Here is a 26,525-nt window from a genome sequence, read left to right on the forward strand (position 1 = left end):
GTGTAAATTTGAGTTACTGAGAAATAGTTTCTTGAGTTTTTTCCACACCGATTTTAAATACTCGTTCAACCTAACTCTGGTGTCTGAAGTGAGATTTGAGATTAATAACTGATTTTACGACGACTTCCGGGCAGATTGGAGAAAAACTGAAGAATAAAGTTAGAGTGGCAGAACTAGAGACGGAAGAAACGGACAAGTTAGAAAAGCTGTTGGAAAAATTCTCACATCAATTAGGAAATGGTCTAGCTCAAGAACGAGAGAACGGTGCCCCTCTTATGAAAAACATGGCGTGTTATAGATGTGGGTACCAGGGATATCTCAAACGCGATTGTCGTACTCGATCACCAGCTCCAAGGAGAGGCACACAACACAAATCTTCTCGACGAAATGTGCAGGAAAACTAAAAACAGCCAGAACTTTGGGAGATGAGTGAAAACAGGCAGTTTCACCAACTATACCGAGGAAGATTAACGGGACTTGCGTGGCAATCACGATCGATACTGGCGCTGAAGTCTCAATTTTACTAAAGTCACTAGATTACTAGTAATCTAGTGACTTTAAATTTTACGTAAAGAACTCATGAGAGCTAAAGATTTAAGAACTATGCCCGAAACAATCAGATTGTAAACCGTCACTGGAGAGTCGACGCCAATCATGGGTGCAGCAGAGGTAGAAATCTGCATTAGTCAACTGAACATAAAACAGCGGGCTCTCGTAGCTAATACTGAAGACGACTTTATTTTGGAAATGGATTTGAATAGCTGCCATAGATTGACGGTCGATCCAGCGGAGAAAGTCCTACGTCTTGGCAATGAAGAGTTTATACTGAATCAGGGCCTATAAGACTGATGACTACCAGAATATGAAAGCTAGAGGGAATGCAGCAACGATTGTTCCAGTCAGAGCAGAAGTCAAACCCGTGTGACAAGCAGTCACTAAATTCTTTCACGAGAAAATCGTAACAAAAACACGAATAACAAATCCCCAGAACATAACAACAAAATCCGAAAATTTGCAAATCTTACGTATTTAACACGCATGTCCTAATCTGCATCTAGTACCATTCAAACAGATAATCAAACTCAACAAAGAACGCAGGAACAAAATTTACATATTCGCAAATTGCAAATATCATTGCGCTTGTCAGACATTGCAAAAAACATGTGCAGAACCATACACCACAAAAATCGCCAATCGCAATTACTTCATTCGAAATTGTATCCAAACTAAAACAGCTGCAGACGAAACGCAGACGCATAAAAAAATATCAAAAACGCCGGCTTCAGGAACAGATGCAACAGGCTGACAACATGTGTATCGACATGGGAACCATGACGCAAGTTGAAAAAAAACCGATGATTTACTACACAGTAACAACGCCAGAAATAAAACCATAGCAAACCTTATAAAACACCGAAATAAGACCTAAAGTCGCGTTCCAAGTAACACATAAATCACAAAGAATTATGGCTTACTAACGTCGCAGAATACAAGATTAATGGGTAAAAATCCCTATAAAAGCAGTAGCACCGGAAGTGATATTCATTCAAGTTCCGAGTTGCAGTCGAAGACTATGTCTATTTTCGCACCGAGTTTTTTTTACTATTTTTGCTGAATTTTGAAGAAATCCGAACTTGGAAAAATTTGCTGAGACCGTGAAGAAGATAGAAAATTCTCGATGCTGCATCTGGGTAAGTCTGCCTTTCAGTCATGTTTAATTTATCTTGCTTTCATTTTTCCATAATGTGTGCTCGAGTTCGGTCGTTTCCTAATTTTCGATGTCCGATAAGGCATTGCAGTTCACAGTAGGTTGTACCTTGATTTCCCTAGTTTAGTTATGGCGAGTTAACATCCTTTCCATAAGATCCCTAGAAAAGACCTAGAGAGTAAATGGATCAATAGGCCGTACGTAATGTCTTGACAGTTCTTCTTCTATTGAAAAGTATGATCTAGGTCACTGGCCATACTATAAAGATATCCATTTCGCAATCAGCTTCATGGAACATGTTACTTTATCAGTGGACATTCGAAAATGTGGTACCAGTAAAAATAAAGATATATTTCTTTTTTAAAATTCAAACGCCAATAACAGTAACATACTTTTATTTACAAATTTTACCATCTCATATTGCATTTCAATGAATATAAAAGCTATTTTACTAGATATCCTACATTCAGTGTTATTCGGTTAGAATCAAAAGTTACAATAAAAGGTATTAAAATTATGTACTTCAGGCGTATCGCTTGCTAATATAATTATTGCTATTTTTACACAAAATATTAAATAATACTCCTATTTATTAATCTTTGAGATCTTGATCAGTATCCTGCATCTTTTGGATTAACTGTTTTGTGAATAGATTTTTAAAGAATTAACGGTAAATGTCATAACCGGTCCCCGTATCTCTTTGCACGAATTCACTCGTCAAGGATTTATCGTCCCTATCTGTTAAATTGTGATATCCTAGTTCATGATATCGTACAGGGTAGGTCAACTGATTTCCTTTGTCCCAAGTATATAATTCCTTAAATATATCATTATGAACTGGTTAAAAAAATAATAATGTGAGGTTTTACCTTATTTCTGTGATTGTATCCAATCATTGTAGTTTTTCTAAATGGATTTGAAAATGCAAGATTAACATCTAGAAGTTTTTCATTGTAGAGATCTAAAGCAAATCGAATTTTTGTGTTTCTATCTGTTACGCTATCTACAGCATATAAAACTCCACATACAATAAACATTTCTCCTACTCTGTGGTGATTTATGCTTACATTCCATATGTAGTTGTATTTCATCATGTTGGCATCAACCTAAAACCAGGTGTTTGAGTTATAAAATATTAGTAAATTATAATGACTAAGTATAATACTAATACTAAGATTCCAATCATCAGTCAAATATTTACCTTCATCACAGCAGTGTTATTGGACTCCGGTACAGGAAATATAACCCATAATCCATTGTCATCCACGCTAAAGTCCATATAATTGTATTGGCCACTATACAGATTTGAAACGTTGCTCAAGTATGGAAAAGGAAGTGATAAATTATATGAATTATTATTGACCAAATTGAATTTTATAATTTTATTAGTTGATTTAGCATGATAAAAAAAGGACCCATTGTAAATCACGTGGGCATTGCCTTGGAATGGGTAACTCAAAGTGTACGTTCTAAAATTTAGCAAACATGTATGAAACTAAAAATACTTCACAGAGTGATATACTTTGATGGACTGTTTCTTCTAAACATGGTTTTATTATCAAACTGATATAAGTGTTTTGAATCGTCATCTTGCGTAACCCAGATTTTTTCAGAATCTTTTTCTACGTGTGGACTTGAATCTCGCATCCAACACCCGTTGTTATGATCTGTGTAACGGTGATAAACTGGCTTACCAACGGCGTATAAAACACAATCTGCAAACAAGACAAGATAAATTGTTTTATTTTAAAAATAATAAATAATTTTTGAGGATATAGACGACATTTTTTGTTGAGGGCATAGTATACTTGATAATGATAATAAAACATTTATTAAAAAAATTAAAATGTCACTAAAATATTGTTATATTTCCTTCTGGCGCCCGAGCACCACCGCTCCCGACCAAAGGCGCCACCCCCGGTGGCGTGAAGGTGACCTTATAGCCTAGACAGTCTACACATGATCGTCAACTTGAGGATGTTTGTGAACTGCACTCTATTTTAAACTCACTTGTTGTTCTGTTGAGGTAATCTGCGTCGTATTTTATGTTTCCAAATTTTCTAATATTCCAACGACTAATGAGATCAATGAGTGACACCCCACTCGCGCTGCAAGTTTCGCATTCAGGGCAATGAACAGGTGGTCCGCACAGGTCTTCTTCTGAAACCTGTTCAGGAGGTAGATTACCATAGATACTTGTTTTTTTATCACCGAACTGTTGCCTTGGTCGTCCAAGCTGTTGTTCTAAAATATAAAACAAAACAAGTGTAATACAAGACTTAAAAACCCCCGACAAAAAAAAAATACGATGCAACGCACTGCGTGGTCTATCCAGACGCAGCCTATTCAAAACAGAACAATTTTCTTACAAACCTATTATCGTAAGAAACTTGTCTGGCAAAAATTATGTTAAGGGCGTACCTTGGATTTGAAGCTCGCCTCTGATTGTCTTCAGTTCATTTTTACTAACACAATAATATTTGTATACCATATCACTTGGATGTACTCGTGTAATATTCAACTGCATTCTTGCTTTATACAAATCTCTGTCGAGTGAATTATCTATTTGATATTTATTTCCGTTTTCCAAAAGGCGACCATCGGAACGTTCCCAATATCTGAAATAAATATTGCGTGTAACAAATGTTTATTCTCAGAACCAAAGTACCTGATAGAGTCAGGAAAAGCTTCAGTTTCACATTCAAGAACGGCGGAAGATCCAGTAGTTACCTCAACCACTTGGTTGTAAATACGGATGAGTGGCGGAACTACATTACAAAAGATTGGCTAATTTAAGAAGTATTTACAATAACGAACAGTTAAAGAACAGAGTATTCGTAATATTTGTGTAGAATAACGAGAGTTTTTAAGCTAAACGGACAATTTGAGACACATGTATTAATTATATAGGTACTTAAAGCAGATAATAATCAAGGAGAAAAAATGTATTTATTATATTGGTACAACTTGGCCTCTTTTTAAAGCCATACATCCCTCTGGATGGATCACGAACGCCGCTTCGAGGTTTTTCTGGACGCTGCAATCGAGACTTCCGGTCACCCGGTTCAGGTTTGTCTTTATGCGAACGTCACCCGACCGGCGTCACCGATGATGAGTCACCCATCATCGCCGCACATACTAGAAAAACCTCGATAAACCCATAGGCGTCGTACCGGGGCCGCGTATGGGTTTATTTCGTAACAATATTTATTTGACTTCGATTGTCTATGTTTATACATCGGAAGAATGTCACGTTTATCACGTAGCAATTTCCAAATGAATTTGTCTCTTCAGAACTAAAGGACGAAAATTGTTCATTAAATTACAATGGAACAAAATGTTCTGATATTGTTGTTATAATTATAATTCTTATTTTATCATTATTAAATAATGATGGGAGTATTCTCACAAACAATCAATTAGAGAGTGAATTTCTCATACTCTCTCACGAAAAAGGAGAATAAAATACAGAAAGAAACTCTCTGTAACGGAAGCAGGATAAATAAGTAGATCATTTGTCGTTATTTTTAACTCCTTTTGAGAATTATACTAATTTATTACTTACAGTATACTTCCAAATTAAAGGTCTGGCTTGCTTGAGGAGGAATGCCGTTGTCAGCAACACACTTGTATTGTCCCATATGAACTCTATTAACTCTAGTAACGTTTAATGTGTGTCCTGCAACGCCTGTATCTATAAAAAGAATAAATTTAGTTGGTGACTATTTTACAGGGTCTTCCAAAATTACCACAGAAAAAAAGTAGAGCAAGACTGAATGCGTCAATATTAACAATAACTTTAAATAAAATTAAAAGAGTATTCTCCGTAATTACCCTGTATGTATAAGTCTATATATACATACCTACATATATATTTTACAATTGACTGGGCAAAGGTTATATAAAGTTTTTCTTTTAATACCATTTTTTTACCACATAATCAGAATCCAAGAAACACATAACTATTTACTTGTTAGTAGGCAATAAAAGTTCTACACTGTTTAACTGAAATGTATCAAGGTAGGTACTTTAAAGTTTTACATATTTTTTTTTCCATGTAAAAGACGCGTTAAAATTAAAAAACGTTCAATCTGCCTCTGGATACATTATACAAGTTATCCTCATTAAAAATAACACACCTTGCCAGGCTCCCCTGCTAATCGGTCGTTTTCCCAACTTTAGCCAGGTCACGTGAGGATTTGGATTACCTATTGCTGAACAGTGTAGTCGAATGTTTTCTCCCTCATGCACTACAACTGGTCCCATAGGATTCATCTGAGCCCCTAAAATAAATCGTTTACCAGTTAAAATAAGGAAATAAAGTGATTTCAAGCTATAAAAAGGTATGGGGATGTCACCACCACGCAGCACCGTCCTCTACCACTCAGTGTAAATCCATATCGTGATCACATTTTTATGTCAGGGAATGAAATGCATGGAAAGTGTACATCAAGCCGAGATTTTACTTTTTCTGAGGTTATTCCTCAAAGCGCTGCGTTATATTAATCGTTTTGCCTAGAAGTAAGGTTGTTAAATTTATGAAAACTTTGTTTTTAGCTCTAAAACTTTTAATATTTGAATGAATATAGATATAAACATCAGTATTGTAATGTAGAGAAATTAAAATTTTGTTGAATGCCATTTGCATAATGCTTCAGTGATTTATGCTTTGTGGTATTTTCAACAAAGGATTTTAAATGAAAATCGGGATTATACAGGATTTTGCGGGCTTTCCTGCTTGCTTTCAGCTTACACCCTTGATTGTAAAAACACAATATTCAAGCCAAATAAAAAAAGTTAACGTTTGCTTGCGCAAAGATGTGTCGGTGTTGATTAACTTTGTTGCACGAAAAATCTTCCTAATATAAATCCTACGAAAGAAAATGTTTTTGGAACTTCATTCAGGACTACCAGAAAACACAATAAATTCTATTCCGAATCATTTCATTAAATTAAGCTGTGTCGATAATAACACAAATTTGGATTTTTAACACTGTTGTAAAAAATACGCAATGGTAACGTGGTAACGACATATAATGAACACAAATTGTCTAGTACGCATCAGCATACTTGCACACTCAAAAATGCTGAATATCCATCTATATTCATCTATAACTAAAAAATAAAAAAAGTTTTTTTAGATTTATTTATCAGTCAACACAACACTTGCGACGAGTTTTCGGTGTCGCAAATTCTTACACGATATCGCCAAAACTAATTGTCTGAAATACTTGTTTTTCGATGCACAAAACAGCAATTATTCAGTTTTTCGTTTGCAGAAAATTCTTAATACTTCATATTGTCGCAAAATTGCGTCCAATATCAAAGACAAATTCTTAATGCTATAGGTAAATTTGGGATAATAGCCTATAGATTTTTAGTAAAAATTAAATTCACTATCCGTATTTGGATATTTTCTTTATTGCGTTTAATACATTGTCAGACAAAAATACTCGGACACTTGACTTTTTTGTAATTACTTGCATGTGGTGGAACTTTTGTAAAAAATATTCCAAAATGCAAATCATTAATGTATTTATTTATTTTTTATTTTATTCTACTATTATTAAAAATAAATTCACAGTTCTTGTCAGGATTTTAATCGTTAACTGGTTCTAACACAATTTAAGAGTCATAAGATTGTTCAGATAAAGCACTTGCTAGGAGATTTCATGAGATTCACTTAGTCAGGACTCATCCTTTGTCTAAAATATTATGAATAAGGTTTCTGGATGCGTATACTTAAGTGTTACATTATAACACTTCTTAACTCCTTATACAAGATTGCTAATAGTTCATTTACGGCGGTTAAATCAACCTAACTTTGTCCCACTTTAGGAAAACGAACGTGCAAAGTGCGGTAGAATTTATAATATCATGGACTGAGGTATGGGGGGGATTAAATTTTTCCCCTTAGGCGTTTATCATAGTTATTATCATCACATCATCAAGACACTTTTTTCGCAAGGTTGAAAATTACATGTTTATTTTACCATGTGTTTGTTTGTGATAAGTTGGGGACAGTGCACGATATAAACACTCAAAGTTAATTGTTTTAAGTAACTAATCACTTCATAATGGCATAATTTAACATCAGGTAAATTATTTGTTTGAATCGTTGATAAAGTGTGGCAAATGTTAAACTCGTGTAATTTTGTTAGCTTTGGAATTTTTCACCTCATGCAATTTTTCTCTATCTCACAATTTAGCTTCAGTAATTTTCTTTGCTGTATAATTTAAATTGAACGTAAACGCAGTTTCTAACCTCACGTAATTTTTTTGTCTGCACAAGTTTTATTTTACACCAGATCTTTTTGTTTTTATAAATCTTGGCTAGTTTTTTTTGTTTTGTAAATATTTTGTTGCTTAATGCTTCCATCATATAAATTGTCTAATGTCCAGATTAATCTCAGATGAGAATTCTTTGCTGTTTAAAAATTTCACGAGAGTGTTTGGCGAATTCAAATGTTGTGTATTGCTCTTTTTGAAACTTTAACACTTGTTCGGTTGTAGTTTAATATCAGAGTCATAGAAATTAAATATTTAAAATGGGATTGAGGTAAATAACATAGAAATATGTGGCAGAATCGGAGTGCGCGGTTCCTTGTCGAGCTGGCGGTCGCGTCATCTGCACAAAGCACGCAGATTTATTATAGAAGTCAGGGGAACGGTCAGGATGACGTGACGCTCACGGCTTGGCCCAATAGCCAGCACGTTCTTTCTTGATAGAGGGGTGCTGGACGGCAGTGTTTGCCTATAGAATAGAATCACCGTCGTGGGGGGAGAACAGCCACAACCAGGAGCCCTAAACTCCGCTCGTGCTACAACGCCCCCTATGGGTAAGTTTGCTGTGTTCTAGAATGAAATTGACATAGTTGGATCGCCACACTCTTATAGCGCTCTGATGTCGCTGTCGCTGGGCTACATAGAGTTTTTTTTATTAGAATTTTGTTCTCTTGTTGACTGCCATAATTTAAATTTGCCGCCACACGCCAGTAATAACGTATACATTTGCATCCAGTTACTTTAATTCAGATTTTTCTTTGATTTTATTAAGTTTGTGATGTTCAAATATTTGCATTGATTTAGAACGCTTAATTTGATTTCATTCAAAGTTAGGCAAGTTTTGTTTTGTAGTTGAGCATTAAGATGTGTCTTCAACCGGCAAAATTTGCCCCCAAAATTCAAATAGTGCCAAAATTTTGTGGGTATGCCAACATAGGCTGGTTTCCCAAAAAAATCACCCTGTTTTCCGTTAAACCTAAAGTTGTAATAGCACTACTTCAAATTTCACTAAATCTTAGCTATTACAATTCATTTGTCTAATGAAGATACACTGCGTGATAAAACGTGTTAGTAGTCTAATTACAAATAAACATGTTTTGAACTGATTTGTGTTCAGTTTGAAGGTTAATAACAATTTCATTAAATGGAGATTTGCGTATAATTTATCGATGATAAAGCAAATGATTTAACTAATATGTAGTATTAGGCTTACCAGCTATGGAAGGTGGTATTAATAATTCGGACACATTTTTACCATTTATTTGGTAAAATGTACCGCCAGGTTTCCCAGGATCTCCATCTCTACCGTGTCTTCCTGGTTTACCTTTGGGCCCAGTAAGTCCTGGAAATGGTCAATGTGTTAATGAAAAAATTAACACACATATTAGGGTCATAAATAACTCATAATCAAGAGAAACATGAATTTTAGTTGTCGTCCCCAAAAATTGATCTAAGGTTATTTAGACAAGACTTTCCTCGTCCTTGAACTACAGGTGAACAAATAGAGATTCTTCGAAAAAATAAAAAACGCAGCCGAAATAGGGGATTCTCTCTCGAAATCTTCGCCGAAAAAAAAGTGGCTCGCCTCTGTTTTACGATTGTGGAGGAGTTTTTTGAAAGTTTCTCTTTGGAAGTGAAAATCGACTACCGTAAGTACCGCTTTGGGTTTTCTGCCGTACAGTCGTCACCGTTTTTTTCTACACCGCAAGAAACCGAAACCGGGTCGCCGCCTCCAGGACCAGGAGGAGCCCATCCCGAAGGAACTCGTTGTCCAGGAGGAAACGACCGTGCCGGACGTTTAATTCTCTTTTTTTTGTAAAATCATTTTATAGTTGTTTAAAACTTTCCGCCATTTTATTACTTGGTTCCGCGGGTGCTCACCAGACCACCTGGAGATCCGTGTCTCCGGCTTTAGAGCAATCCCGGTGCTCCCTCCCTGAAGAGGGAGGTGACGCCCGAGCACCGCCGCTCCCGACCGAAGGCGCCACCCCCGGTGGCGTGAAGGTGATCGCATAAACCTAGGTCGGCCAGACGTGTTTCTGTTCAGCCGCACTAGTCGGCCCGAGGCACGCCACCCCCGCGCGTTATCGGCGAAATTTTAGACCGTCACCGTCCGTTACCGGAATTACGTCGCAACGGTATACAGATAGATGGAAATGGAAGACCTATTTGTTCATACTTTAGTGGTCATGAAAGGACGAGAAAACAAAAAAGTTAGATGGACAATACTGCCTCAGGCGTTTATTGACTTCCACTAATTTTTATGAAGGCTTAACAAAAGATCATCAGTTGCAATCGAGATGGCTGGGATAGGGTTTCTCGAGATGGACCGTAATGAAAATTTTACTGCTATCTGTATTACTCAAGATAGAGGTCGGGGTAAGTAGACAAGTTTACAACGGTGGGTGGTAGACGCCTGAGGCAGACACCGCGCAAGAGTTCTGGTTAAAGTATACTATGTCTATTTAATCATTATTATATTTATTTAATTGGTGTTATTATATTTAATGTTTCTTATACTTAGTTCACGAATAGGATTGTTCCACGTCCCAGCTGTGATCATATTTTATAATACACATAATGATTAATAGTTTATTTTGCATATTGCTGTGAAACTAGGCTTTTGATGCTAGCCGTTTGTGTTGTTTTAATAGTTATTTGCATGATCATAATTTACCTTTTGGTCCAAGGGGTCCTGGAGGACCTTGTGGTCCTGGTAGTCCAGGTCTGCCTAGAAATAAGAACACAAAATTATCGATAAATTATTATTTATATTATTTTAAACGTATAGTATTATATGTATCGTTCCACTGTTAATCTAATTTTTATGATTGTTCCTATATTCTACTGTTGCCTTCATTTCTAAAGATTGTATAAAATTACGCACATAAAGTGGTCTGACAGATAACACAAACATTTTTTGTGTTAAGTAAATGATTAATTAATTAATATACAAATTTAATTACAAAATTAATTTAACCCACCGTCAGTACCGTTGCGCCCATCTTTACCAGAAAGACCTGGTTTTCCGTTTACACCTGGAACCCCATCATATCCGTTTCGTCCTGGCATACCATCTAAACCCGGTTCGCCTGGTATTCCATCTCGACCGTCTAAACCAGGCCGTCCTTGTGAACCCTTTTCCCCGGGCAGACCCGGTAATCCTATAAAAACATTTAAAATTCATAATTATTAGTTACCGAGGTCGTTACAATACATATGAACAAACAGACCCCGATGACCCATTTGGCCCGGAACACCAGGAAATCCTTTATCTCCTCGCTCTCCTTTGGGACCTTGAGATCCCGGGGGACCAACTGGTCCTGGTTGTCCCGGCGGACAAAATTGATGAACTTTTTTACAGTAGCCCTCGAGCGCTTTTTCCTGCAACATTTAACATACACACAAATACAAAATTAAAAAAAAAAGGAAACATTATATTGCTAGAAGTAAATATAACGGACTTCAGAAAATATATAATCTGTTTATAAATATAAAAATATATGGGTTTTTGGAACACCTGTAACTATACCAGGTGAGTCAATAAATGGCGCTTGTCATTATCTCATTAAATATTAGAAACAGAAAAAATGATGGTTTTTTGAACTCCATAACTTAAAATTCTCTATAAAAAACGAAAATCTAAAAACTAATGCTCCTACTTGTAAATAAATCACACTCGAAATCACATGACTCTCATGTCAGATTCCGACTTGGGAATTGGTATCCGACGAGTTAACGGAAACTTGTTTTTTTTTTTATTTTTTTGCTCAGTTCTTTGCGAATTCCTTTAGTTTACGCTTTCTTAATATGCGTTTATATTTAGTTGTCCTTTTTGAACTTTTAATCTCTGGTTCCACCAGAAGCTCTCTCTTTGATGATGATCCGAGATTTTTCGAGAGATTTTTATTTTGTTTTTTATTTTTTTTAAGATCCATTCCCCGAACCTTCAACACCCGGTCAGTGGAGACGCGGGAAAATTTGTCGGAGATGATTTCCCTAATATCATTTTTTCCATTATTTGGCATTGCACGTTAGTTTTTTGTATTTTCTTGCTCCATAGGTATTGAACAACATTCAGCTCTGTTTGTATTTTATTACATTAGCATCTTTATTCGCTCTCTTAAGTCCTATTTGAGTAAAAATTCAAATTTCTATAATTTAAAATTCAAAGCATCCTAAAGGTTTAGAGCTTCTTTTTCATGTAAATCTGTAAGAAACGCACGTATTTACTTTTTTTGTAAAGCAAAAGATTAATCTGAATAACTGTCGGTATTGTTATTATAGCGGGCGCATTTAATAACATGTTTTTTAAACATCAATCGTATTATACGCTATCATTTATTCTAACTACGAGAACGCTTTTATGCTTGTTAAAACTGGGTAAATTGAGTTATTGAGGTGCCATACTTTTGTATACTGAAAAAAATATAGACAAAAGATTCATTATTCATAATGCATTGCATTTATATCTCCCAGTAATACACTCAGGCACAACTCCAAAAATACCTCGATGTTGCCAGGAGGAGTGGGAATGGTTGGTGACAATTATGTAGACAAGAGAAGAAAAGGGCTCATCGGAGACGCACATTTTTAGCAAAATTAGAACAAGAACATCGTACAAAAGAAGATAAGATAAATTTTAACCAAATTGCATGTTATTGAAAACCATGGTCCGTTATCAGTTTTCGAGATTATTTTTTATGTTGTCAAAATATACCTATAAAATTTAATTTTCAATTTCACATGAGTTAGTCGTGTGACCAGCCGTCACTGAAGTCGTTCACGAGAAAATCGTAACAAAAAGACGAATAACAAATCCCCAAAATATAACAACAAAATTTGAAAATTTGCAAATTTTAATTACTTAACAGGCATGTCCTAATCTGCATATAGTACCATTCAAACAGATAATCAAACTCGACCACCAATTATCGAACGTAAGAACAAAATTCGCACATTCGCAAATTGCAAATATCAATGCGCTTGTTAGACATTGCAAACAATATGCGCAGAACCGTACACCATAAAAATCGCCAATCGCAATTACTTTCATCCGAATTCGTACCCAAATTAAAACAGCTGCAGACGAAACGCAGACAACAGTAATCGCATAAAAAACGTCAGAAACGAAACCATATTCAAACGGAATTAAACCCTATAAAACAGCGAAATAAGACCTAAAGTCGCGTTCCGTGTAACACATAAATTAAAAAGAAATATGGCTAACTAACGTCGCGGGAGACAAGATAAATGGGTAAAAATCCCTATAAAAGTAGTAGCGCAGGAAGCGATTTCAATTCAAGTTCCGAGTTACAGTGGGACACTATGTCCGTTTCCCGACCAAGTTTTTACTATTTTTGGCTGAATTTTGAAGAAATCCGAACTTTGAAAAATTTGTTTAGTTTAGTCTCATGTTTTATTTTGCCATTCTCTTTCATTATGCTTGTAGTTTTATCTTTCAATATATGTATTAAAATGTTACGAGCGTTTAATTATTACTTCTTCCCCCACATGCAGTTTAGCTGTTCCATTTCCAAGGAAATAATTTTGTTAGTGTCCAAATGCTTGCCCGCGGTCAAAAACAATCTGGGCACGACAGTCCGGTATATTTTTTTATTTACAACTTAGATTATTTGCTTAATCTGGCATTAAAATCTCCGACATTTTGATTTCCAAAAATGTTTATATTACAAAGGTTACCATGTGTATGTGTTGGGCTAGACATTTTTCACATTTTAACGCGTATTTATTAGCTTCACTTGTATGTACTGGAATCTTTCAATAAAATTTTCACCTACTTTTAGCCGTCCGAATTATTTCATCGATTTTATAACAGTTTCGTGTTCTAATACAACAAAGTTAAACTGTTGATGCCAATTTTTTAAGGTGTGAGATTGGTGTGAGCGGTGTGCGGTGCATTTGGATAGCAAAAAGGCAAAGTTAAGGAGGCTTTTCAGACTTTTGCGTTTTGGGATCGGTGAGTTCTTGATTGTTTTTTCTCACCTAAACCTGGTTTTGTCAAGAATTGATTTAACCTCTGTTTCTATTGTGGTTTTAATATCAAAACCAAATCGGACGTTTTAAATGCAATTGATCCTTTAAATACATCTTTAAACATTGGTAGAGTAAAATCTTTTAAGGATGGAGGTCTGTTGGTTTGGTGTGATAATACTAAGATGTTTAGACAAATTGCTAAAGGCAAATTTGCCCAGGATTACGAAATTCGGAAAGTTAGAAATCTGAGAACAACTATCAGGATAGCCGTTTTTTCTGATGACGTAGATGAGGAGAGCTTTTTGAAAATATACCTTTAACGGTAATTCCGAAATTAAGTTGTTAAAGTTTAGTAAAACAAAAAAAAGATAATACTGTATATCAAGCTTTATTGGAGGTTGACTTAACCACATACAAAAGAGTGTTAATTGATGGCTGCACTATTTACGATGCGGTAGAGGTTACTAGATGTTATAATTGTAATTACTTTAGCTGTTGCTACTTACTCAGTTTGTTCACTTGGTTTACAATTGGGTTTTATGCCTGTTGACCAATGTCAAATAATGGTAATAATAATATAAATAATAATTCTTGATGTTTCTAGCAAATGTAAGTAAAAAGTTATATATGGTTGTATCCTTACAAAATCAGTTCTGGTCTCTTTTAAGCTGCCATAGATTTATAAATAAAAGGTTCAACCATTAACTTGTGGCGGCACAATCACAAGTTGGTAGGCGAGGTAAGATAAGCAGCCCGCGTAGTCTAGTGGTAAACCCGCCCGGCAAGTGGGAGACGTCGGGTTCGGTTCCCACTGCCGCTGTACATTTTTTGCTTCGCTTACCACAAACCATAATATATTACTTGTACAGGAATCGTATCAAAATACAAGGGTTTATTCCTGATTTTGTACTTTCTTTCACTGATGATGGAAATTTCTGCGGGAATTTTACATATTTATTAATTTTTCCGATTGATGTTTCGCTTATTTAAAAACGTTGTAACACTAATAAATGCTCTATGTTGCTGTAGCTTCGCTCGAGCGATCCAACACTTCCAACCCATTTTTAGGAATTTCTACTTTCCTCATGACTTTTTTCACCCCTTTGTGCCCAGCCACAGTATTAGAATTAATTATTATTAATGCAGGTTCCGGACTTTTTAATATCCATTTAATTATGTTCGTGTCACGGTTGCGTTTCCACTTGCCGTCCGACCAATGATTACTTATTTTTTGATGTTTTACGGTCTGTTAAAAGTTTTTTTTTTTAATTTACAATGCGAAGTTCGCACGACTCCAGTGGCAGGGTCGCCATTTAATATTTAATTCTTGTTTTCTACCCCATTTTGATGTCCATATTTGAAACAGTGCATAGTAAAATTTAAAGTTGAGTTTAATCATTGATGAGAGAGCGAACTATTGAAAGCTAATAAAGTTTGTGTGATCCTTTGTGCATGCCTTTTGCAACCTAGATTTTAAATTTGTTCTTGAAACACATTAACAGCGAAGTGCACATTTATTTAACAATTATTATTATTTCGTTGAAATTTTGATGGTAATTTAAAATATTTATAAATTAACCAGATATTAGCATAGTGTAACCATCCAGTGTATAGTCTATATTTTTTCAACTAATGCTGTGGAAAAGAACACAGTTTGAATATACCTTCTTGTTTAAGCAATAAAGTGCTTGATTTACGACCAATTGAACACATTAATGCATAAGTGCGTAATTACTTTATAAAGTATCCGACGTCGACAACAGCTTGAATTCTGAAGCAGTTAAGTCTGTACCTCAAAGAGACCCGACATTATGCCAAGACGTAATAAGTATTTGTTAACTCAAGTTGACATTATTTGACTGTCTCAGCTGCTACATAATTTATTTTACTGCTTTGCCTAATTAATTAATTAAAGTTCGTGTGGCCATTACTAACTGGCGAATGTAAAGTTGATTCTCGGAATAGAATAGCGTTTTCTAACAATGTAAACGAGGTTAAACAAAACGCTGTAAATTTCGTTATTATCCAACTATGTATATATTCAAGGACGAACAGCTGCTTAGGGTCCAAACCTCCATTACGTCATTTTATCTGATCAAAAATAATTAATAAAAAATAAAAGGCAACTTCTTTGGTGTTCAGTGTGAGTTTTGAACTGCTGTAAGTCAAAAGTAAAATGTTGTACATTTTGAATTATATTATATTATACAGGGTGACTTCGAAATATATGCGATAATTTTAACCACGTCATGACGTAACGTAGTAGCATTGTTTAAGTATATTATATACTTAAACAATGGTAGTAGTGTGAAAATATGGAAAAAACAAATTAAAAATCGAATCAACTTTGTAAACAGAGGTGGAAAAACGTTCGAAGAAAAACGATATAAACACTTTCAGTTTCAATTAAAAGTAAAACTGACTTTTTGCTGCTTATCATTCGTTCATTCATGCATTCATTCATCGTTAAAGGTCAGTGTGAACTAATAATTATTGCATTATATTTGTAGTTGATGTATATTATTATTTATAACTGGAGAAATCCGTGACATTAAAGTGTAAACTATAAACTGTGTCCTGGTTAAACACCTCAGTTTGTAGCAAACAGGAATTGCCGCATCGCTGCAAATTCTCATTTTTCCTTGTTTGGAATGTTATTAATAGTGCACTAACTATGGTAGTTTTTCACGTTATTCTTCTGTGTTTATATAAGAATCGTGATTAACGATGCAATGTTATTATCGTACCCGTGACCGTTAACGTACTGAGGACAAGAACGGGCCTCGCGAAATTGGGGATAAAATTTTGCTGGAATTGGAAGGGAAACGATTTTTTTACGCAAAAGATTCGATGAAATGAATACGAACAAAAAACGATTTATACACAGGTTGTTCAAGATAAAATTCCGCGACTTCATATTTTGAAAACGGACAGAGATAATAAAATAGTGTACGCCGCTGTTTTTATCATGAAGGGGAAGCTTAATTAATTAATTTAGTATATTGCAAATAGTATATATCGCGTATTGTGTTAAATTGCAACGCAACAATTTCCGCATCGAATGACTTAATTGACGAGTTAGTGAGGAATGCTAAATGGTATAGTACTTGTAAACAGATGCGCCCACCAACGATAAGTCTATCAGTATATCGTTCGACCTGTGCATTTTTAATTAGACGCAAGGAAACGACGACTGCGACGCCGCTCTGTCTCCAATGTTCTCGGGGCGCACCGGGTTGCTGAAAAAAATAATTTTATTAATTGATCTAATATTATTTTTTATTAATTTTATCATTTTTAGAAAAGCTGGATTTATTGTACTTTAGGGCGAGAGGACTTCGTAAAAAAATTATTAAAATTATGTCATATTAAATGTTGGCAGGAGCGCGTAATAAAATTTTATCATTACATAGTTTCACATTCACCGAAATTCAAGTTTCGATTACGAACAATGTTAAAACAAAAGTCTATGGTAAAAACTTGAAAATTAACGTTATTTTTTTTTCACTCAGTAAGTAATTTTCTGCAAACTTTTGAATAATAAATTATGGAGTTATGTTCGGTTTGTGCCATTCCATAAATCTCTCAATGAGTTCATTCACAATCCACTGCAAAATTCACATCACTCCATTAACTTCATTGTTCTTTACGGCCTTTAGTCGATGCATATCTGTCATTAAATATATTAAATCCGTGATCAATTTTGCTAAAATTTTACTGAAATGGACGTTTCTTAAAAGCGAAATAATATAAAATGACACTAAATTTAATTGTAACACTGTATATCTACCCCTTACTAATAATTCTAATTAGTGGAATCAATATACAGTTTTTAGAAATAATTTTAATCAAATAAACAATAACTATATTTTTTACAAATGTTTACAATAAATATTAATATTAATCGTACATTTTGTATTTGCAATTATTTTATCTGTTCACACCTGGATAAGTTCGAATAGGCAACACATTTTACTTTCCATAAACGACTTCGTCTTCTTTTTTTTATAAATATTAAATAACGTGTAGATGGCAATGATTGCGCCAAAATTAAGATGATAAATTGATTTTAATAGTCAAATTATTTTCAAATTTTGGTAACGTGCTTTCGAATTCCGAAAAAAACCGATATGTTTTTAATTTTCGGAAAGTGTGATGAAAATTTCGATGCTGCCGTTCGTCTACACGCCAGGCGATACAATTCCTTCTAACCAAATATTCAGAAAACTCGAAAAAATTAAGAGAAGTTGATCAAATTAAACTAAAATTAGACGTCCTACAGTAATAATGTCAGAAAATCAAGCTGCCCTGATTGACATTATATAAGATAATCCTCATGTGAGTTAACGGCAGATCACAAGTCAAATGCAGATTAGTCAGAGTTCGGTTTTTAACATCCTGAGGGCAAACCGATTTCACCAATGCGCGGAAAGGATCATGGTGTCGTACAGATTATTCATATTCATATAACATCCGAGATTCTAATTAGACTACGTATCATTTTGAACGCAGTTAGCGCTTGTGAAGAAGGATAAGGTGGAGAGTTTGAGTACTTATTATAGGATTAATTTAGAGGTTATCTAACGACTGCAAAATCCATGTAAAAACAGTTAGGTTAGGAATACACAAATTATAATGACGAATAGCGCTGAAGAAGGGTGAAAGATTGGCCGAAACATGTATGCTATAATATAAATATAACTTTAATGAAAAGTGAAGAGCAAGCGGATAACCTCTAAATTAATTGAGAATAACATTCAGGCCAAAAACAAAAAACACTTATTATAGGATACCTATTTATTTATTTTATTTTATTTATATCCGTTTAAGTATCGAATAAATTACGTTCTATTTTCTTTAAATTTTGCCATGATTAGTTGCTTGACGACTGTTGTCATTATGATATAGTGTGATTTTTGTGTTGTCGCATTTACTATGATTGCTAATAATTTAAAAAGATTAGTAGATTGATCAAAGTTGCTTATGATATGTATGTGTTGCCTAGACGAAAGTAATCAGGTGTGAATAGATCACCCTGTATTTGTAATATATTTAGTTATATACCTAGTCTGGATTCGCAACGGGGCGGCGTGGTTTATAATAATTGTTTATTGCCCAACAGAATACTTCCATTTACAGAGCAAGATGAGAGAGAAATGTTGTTACCTCGGTGGGAATCGAAAGCACACCTCTCACTTTCCGGGCAAGCATCCAGACCACTAGATCACGAGGCGACTTATCTTTCGCCGCTTACCGACGTGTTATTCTGCCGCCACAAGTAGTACAGATTTAAATACAGAAATTAGCGTTTTTGTATCAGGTAACTATTAGAGTACTGTTGCCACCTTGTATGTCATACAATTTAGAGGAACTTTGTTTATATATTGAGTGACAAAAGTGAAAAACACAAATAAGGAATAGCGATTTTGTAATGAAATTTTATACACAGGGTAAAGAATTTCAGAATAAGAATTGATTAGAATTTTAGTGTTATCGATCCAGTAGTTTAAAGAAAAACATGTTTTTTCTTCTACACTGAAGAAGTACAATTATTAGATGATATCATCAATATCATTCTGGGGTATTTCATCCTATCCCAGCTACACTTGGTGCCGAAATCACATCCCAAACATTTTCGATTGGACGGCCAGGGAGCAGATTGACTTCAACTTCTTCACAGCTTGGAGTAGATGAGTATTCGCATTTTCTATAGCAAAACATATATTATGCGTAAGCGGTAGGTTTTTTTATTTTGATATGGCACCCATCAATAGTTCCTTTTTTTATACCATTTGTATCTTTAAATCTTTTACGTATCTACAGTTTTCCGACAAAAAATTTCAAACATCACTTTTCTGTCATGTCAAAAATTTTAATGTAGTCTGCTTTATTGTCACTATTTCGGACAGCTGGAATGTCAAACTTTCAAAATTCCAGTTTACGCTACAGCTACATTCATGTAAGTGTCAAATGTAAAAGTTAAAAATGACTGTCAAATATTTAGGTTAGAAACATCTAAAGGTTGCGTTACACTATCTGACGACTGAATGACATTGACGTCTGAAATTTTTTGGCGGCAACTGTATTTTTCGTTTGATTATTTGGCCATTTTATTTATTGCTTGCTAATAGAAACTAATAAGTAGTGCATTATTTTAGATACAATTCTGTGTGGAGAACTTCTTGCCACATTAAATTTATCGGATGTTTGATGAAATGTTCCGCAATTACTCAGGTACTAAATTGTCATATATAATTTTCCAAGTGCGAGAAAATTAGTTGATAATTTTTCGAGAAAGAGGGGAATTCGGTTAGAGAATTGCATGATGATATTTTTGTAATTGAATTGAAATTAAAAAGTTGGTTTTGACTGCGGTTACCATGTTTACTTTTTTCCTGTTTTTCGCCGTATTGTCAACGGTAGAAATAATGAATAAGCGATTTAGTGATAAATCTTTATCAGATATTGGGAATAGTATTGTAAGCAGTGTACCGCAGAATACAAGAAAATCACATTCTTCTGTGTGGAGTCAGTTTGAAAACTTTTACTCTGAACGGAATTATATTTTGCAAGCAAGTACTACACCTGAAGAAATCAGCAATATCTTAATAGATTATGCATATAACATGAAGAAAGTCGATGGATCAGACTACAAAAAAGCTGTGTGGAAACGATGTGGAATGTGACTGCAAAACTTGTCCACGAAAAGTTTTTCAACGAATATCAAATTTTTATTAATCCATTCAATGATTTATGTTTCAAAAAAGCCCGAAATGCTCGAGACGCCAAACGTATAAAAGGAAAGTTAGTTCTGTAGCACTAACAGAAGAAGAATTATTGAAAATCAAGAATTTGTATTTAGAAGAAAATCCTTATGAATTGCAAAAAAAAAACATAGTACTAGATCGACAGTTGTTTCACATCTCGTGAAAGCCGGAATTAGTGAACATCAGCTTGTAGGTAAGCGAAGAAAAATGTTGCTTCTCCGGTGAGAATCGAACCGCATGTTTACCGCTTGCCGGGCGAGTGCCCTTACCACTAGACTACGGAGGAGCTTATCTTTCCTCGCTTACTACTACGTATTATTGTGTCGCCACAAGCTCATTAAAATAACGGATTATACGAACACAACGTCGCTAAAACCTTATCTTAAAGTGGACCAGGAACATCATCAACAAATTGTGGATCATATGCAGGGTCGCACTGCTACACAAAATGCTATTGTGACAAGCGGAACTTTTTCTTCTGAGGGTGCAAGATTGGAAAGTAACGAGACAGGCAACAAAATTGTCTACAATAACTGCACATTTCAAGTGACGAGTTGTAATAATGTAAATTTTTAATAAAACTGTAATAAATGTTGTCTAAAACACTTGCAATTTAATTTTTGAAATTTGAATGTTAACTTTGACAGCACTGATAAATTTTTGAAGTTGTCAAAAAATTTTCACTTATTAATTTGAGCTACAAGCGTGTTATCGATGTCAAAAAGGAACCAGAACCTCAAAATTATCAAATAATTCTGTATCACGTGATCAAAATTCTTTTTGTAATAATTTTTGGACGCCCAATCACATAATGTACTGTTACTCGATGCAGTCGAAAGTGTTCTTTAAATTACAAATCATCATATAATGGAAGCAACACTTCTGCAAATCCTTCCATCCGATGCAATATTCTGCGCTTTTGTACCTCATCACCTAATGAATAGGTAGATAAATCTAAAGCTATGTTTATGATTTTATATTCGTATTCGTATTCGTTCACTGTACTCGACTCGCTGACTGAATATTGAATCTGTTCCCGAAGGTGGCCTCTATTTAAAGCCATACATTCCTCTGGATGGATCGCGAACGCCGCTTCAAGGTTTTTCTGGATGCCGCAATCGAGACTTCCGGTAACCCGCTCCAGGCTTGTCTTCATGTGAACGCCGCCCGACCGCTGTTACCAACGATGTGTCATCATCGCCGCACATACTAGAAAAGCCTCGATAAACCCATAGGCGTCGCACCGGGGCGGCGTATGGGTTTATTTCCCAACAGTTTATTGTCTCACGAAAACAAATCCGATATCTTTCAGCAAACAAAACAAATCTTCGTATTGCTCGGAAACCGATATTACCTCGATATTGTACTGTTTTATTAATTTCATCTGGGGTAGCTGATGTCTTCTCTTGTGTTTATTGTCGACTGTTCTTTGCTACCTGTACTACCTGGTTTATTTTCTCTAAAAATTGTAAGTAAACGACTTTCTGAATGAAATTGCCTTTAAGTATCTACTGGATCTTTAAATCCACGAGGACAATCATAACTAAGTCTAATAATCTCACTGGGTTTAATGCTGTGCGTCGCTGTATAGGGTCGAAACATTTGCGTGCCATTGTATATACATGAAATGAATAAACATGCATTGTTCTTAACCCTCTTCGAATAACAGATTTATTTTATCGGTGCAATACTGTACGCACTCCTTTGTTAGTAAATTGTACTATTCTTAGTAACGATGAAAATTATTCCTACTTTTTATCAACTTCAGTGGTATCCGATTGTGCCGCCGGGACACCGGGAAATTTCCCGGTGGGCCTCGAAACAATCTACTTCTTTTTTTTATCCAATTATTTAAATGTTTCACGTATTCTGGATGTTACAATTACAACCGCACTAAATATTCTTAAAGATATAACAGACGCATAAAAAAGTATTTATGTAAATATTAAATAAGAGTATCTTTTTACTTTAGGACTGTAAACTCAGATACAAACAATAGGTCACCCGTTTCCGTCTGTCTGCCTGTCTGCCGTCTGTCCGGATTTTTATTAGACGGATAATTTTCGAAACTATTGAACCAATTGTTAAATTTTGTATGTGTATTACGAATATCGTGCAGATGTCATACATTTTTGTACAGTTATAACATGAACATTATTTTTTGCACCTGCTTAGAAAGAATATCGCAATATAGCAAAACTATTTCAAAAAATTCTAGCCAACATATGAAATTTTAACTGCACAAATAATAATTTTTCAAATCCCCAGCTTGATCCAAACTGTTTTGGTCGGTCTCATTATCTAATATTCTATCAAAATACACGTGAAAATTTGATTTTTAAATGTATAGACAGATACAGAAATTCTCCCAGGAGATTTTTGAAAAAAAAAAAAAATGGAAAAAGCATCTGGGCAGATTTTTATGTTTTTCTTGTGTTCTTCTGTTTGAAAAAAATTAATAATACGCCTTAAAAAACAGAATACTCTGTATAGTTTAAAATAGTTAAGACTTTTTTTTCTATCTAAATACATATTAATGAAATATCGAAAAGCGCACACTTTGTGTTTCACTCTGTATATGACTGTATTTTTCATTATTATATCAGATTTAAATAAAGCTATATATTCTAAATTTAGCACTTGTACTTAAAAAAATATCTAGATAATAAACATCTAAAAAAGTTTATAAACATTAATTAATTGTAAATAATCCATACAATATAAGTATTTATTGCGAAAGAATATTACAATTAACAGAGTCATTTAATAGGGGTTATTGATAGTGCGCGTTTACAAGTATAATAGAAAAATATTCGACATAAATTTACCAAGAAAACATTAAATAAGTAGATTTCGGTTTTGTTTTTAGAAATATTAAGTTAGTTAAAGTTGGTTTTGTCTAGATAGTGCCAACATGGTTGACGAAACGCGTCGACAATTTTGTATTTTTGTACTTTCGTTGTTGAAGGGTAATAAACGTTAGAAACATTAAGTAAATTACAAAAGTTTTTATTGTTAATAACTTTTTTGACTTACCGGTATTCTGCTGTAACTAGACAGCCATATCCACGAGTCACCCCCCGGTGCTGCTCCCTTATTTCCAGTTTGTTGACGAATTAATTCATCCTTTGCTTCCAGTGCGCTCCGTAGTTCCGGGTTAAAAAATTCCACATGAGGCTCATCGCCAGGCGAACTTAACAAATTATAATTTAAATTTCCGGTTGCACTTCGTCTCTTTCTGTTGGAAATGTTTCCAAGTTTCTCATATTCACGTATAATCCGAGAAACTTCTTGTCTGCCGTTTTCATTTCGGATTTCATTTAGAAAATACTGCTGGAAATCTTGTTTAGCCACATAATCACTTCGTATTTCCGAGTTGATCAGTCTATAGACGTAGTGGGCTAAACAGATTTCTGTGAGGAAAATGAAGAAGACGCAACAGATTACGCGGATTGTGTAGCTAGGATTACGTTGGTGATAGGCTAGCCTGGTGGCAGGGTCAATATCAGTCGAATTGGGTTTTGCTTCCATCGCAGACATTTCCGGAAAATGTTTTTCACATCGCGACGAGAAAGAACAGCACGGTCCGAACCCTTCTGCGTGCACAGCCGAACTAACTCAATTTCGAAGAGCGCCGTCCTATCCGCGCGTCGTTTGATAACGTATATATTTCTAAGATGTTTTATGCATTAAGTGTACTGCTGAATAAGAAGTGCTCGTATTATTAATCGAAATATGTAAATTTAGCCATCTTATAAAAAAAATCCTATTTAACCTGCCGTAGATATCGAGGTTAAAAGAACTCGTGCGGGCAGCGCAACATGAGACCCTTCTGAAGAAACTTCGTGGGAACTGAGGGGACTGAACTCCACAGTCCTAATTCTCTCGTAATTATGATAACAAAATAATTAGATCAAAACGATTGTAAAGTATCCAGAGGCATATTGTAAGTTTTCTATTACAGGCAGGAAGGGAACATAGATTAAATTAACTTATCAAATTAATTGTGTCGTAAATTTTATACATGAAACCTACTGAGAGGGATTGTTCTTTTTTGTAAAAAAGTAGTTTTTTTTAAAGCACATTAAAATAGTAGTTAGCAGTTAAAAAAGTTCTAACAGGCAATAGGTATTGTAACTTGCAAGTATTGTAAAAGGGTTCATCCGACGAATGTAACTTTCATGTTTTCTTGATGACCCCATAGAGTGCGAAAACGCAGGTTTCTCGTTTCCGTCTGTTTTTCAATTTAAATCATCGCCTAAAAGATCTTTACCTATTGAATAACACTTCTTTGCATTACAAGGGCAGATACAAAAAGTCAGTATTCGGTAACGCAGTTTCTAGCAAAGTGATGCACATTATTTTTGGGGCCCCGTAAAAGTACTATTGTTTAAGATTAAATAAATTCATATTTATAGTCGGTGAGGACCTTCCTTTGCATAGAAACCAATGAAATTGTTAGGTGTCATTTTCTGCGTTCTAGGTTGGAAACAGCTTGTTTTCGAACGATTCTAGAACATAATGTAAACACAATCAGGCCGAATTTCAAACGAACGGTGTCGGTGCTGTGCTCCTCTCCCTGTTAACCAGGTTAAACTAGGTATATCATATAAGGGATACCAAATTATAGCACCATATTCCAACCTAGATCTAATAAGCGCAAAATATAAATTACATAAAGTTCTTATATTTGAAAACTCGCTCCAATTTCTGTAAACAAAACCATACATCCTAAAAGATTTTGCTATTACATCATTTATATGCTTCACAAAACTGAGTTTAGAATCAAACGTAATGCCTAAATCTTTAAAAGTGACGCAACGATGTAACTCAGTATTAGCTATGGTATAAGAAAATATACTAGGATTAAGTTATCTTGAATAAGACACAACGAAACATTTGTCTTGATTAAGAGATAAACGATTACGAATACACCATTGCAGAATAATTTGAATATTAGCTTGAAGTGTCATGCTATCGTTAATATTTTTAATCTCCATAAACAACTCGAGGCCATCAGAAGAAACAATAATGAACCTAAATTCGATCCTTGCGGTAAACCGGAGGTAGGAGAAAGTGGTTGTGATTAAAAGTTACGATATTTAACGACTTGGACTCTGTTCGTTAGATATGAACGGGAAGTTGATCAGGGGGGTGGAAATGCCAAACTATTGTAATTTAGCAATCAAGATATAATGATCAATTTGGTGAAATGCTTTACGAAAATCCGTATAAATAGTGTCAACTTGACCCCTGTTATCAAGACAAATAGAAACATATTGGGAGAAACACGCTAGGTTTGTAATCGTAGATCTTCCCTGAAAAAAAACATGTTGATATATATGATATGAAATTATAGAACTTTAGCAAGGGGTGGGCAAAGATACATGCACAGTCACTCAGTAGGAAACTAGGAGTGCCATCCAGCCCAGCAGTACAAGAGTTCCTTGATTTTTTCAAGGCTAGAAAAACATCATTTTCAGTTAGAGAGTCAATACAGACAAATAGTTGAGTCGATTTGTCAGAAGCAAAAGAGGGACATTGGTCGTCATTAGAGACAATGAATACACTGCTGAAGTAGGTACTCACCAAATGCGTTTACAATTTCTCCTGGTGAAGTAAGTTGTGAGTCATTAAAATGCATCACCCCAGGAATCCTAGTACCCCCTTTTTTAGATTGAACAAACGCCCAAAACGATTTAGATGTGACCTTGATAGATCTGGTCTTTGAATTGTGAGGCAAAAATCTTCCTAGTCTCTGCAATTTA

At 34.8% G+C, this 26,525-nt stretch overlaps 1 protein-coding gene and 1 long non-coding RNA gene across 2 annotated transcripts; both read right to left on the reverse strand.

Annotated features, from left to right (window-relative positions):
- Positions 1-2,086: 2,086 nt before the first annotated feature.
- LOC135136032 (uncharacterized) lies at positions 2,087-24,391 on the reverse strand. The gene is made up of 14 exons (XM_064065163.1): positions 23,794-24,391; positions 11,227-11,377; positions 10,978-11,157; positions 10,671-10,724; positions 9,207-9,335; positions 5,848-5,991; positions 5,274-5,402; positions 4,377-4,476; positions 4,130-4,326; positions 3,719-3,952; positions 3,231-3,423; positions 2,910-3,177; positions 2,578-2,814; positions 2,087-2,525 (listed from the first exon to the last, which is right to left on the reverse strand). The coding sequence occupies exons 1-14, from the start codon at positions 24,295-24,297 to the stop codon at positions 2,373-2,375; spliced, it is 2,673 nt and encodes an 890-aa protein (XP_063921233.1). The 5' UTR covers positions 24,298-24,391; the 3' UTR covers positions 2,087-2,372.
- Positions 16,467-22,166, reverse strand: LOC135136033 (uncharacterized). Its single transcript, XR_010281671.1, has 3 exons — positions 22,112-22,166; positions 17,149-17,229; positions 16,467-16,523 (listed from the first exon to the last, which is right to left on the reverse strand). It is a non-coding gene; the product is annotated as an uncharacterized LOC135136033 (long non-coding RNA).
- Positions 24,392-26,525: the final 2,134 nt, after the last annotated feature.

Source organism: Zophobas morio, unplaced genomic scaffold (assembly GCF_036711695.1).
Source record: "Zophobas morio isolate AGI-343-1 ecotype UQ-CSIRO unplaced genomic scaffold, CSIRO_AGI_Zmor_V1 ptg000026l, whole genome shotgun sequence".
NCBI lineage: Eukaryota > Metazoa > Arthropoda > Insecta > Coleoptera > Tenebrionidae > Zophobas > Zophobas morio.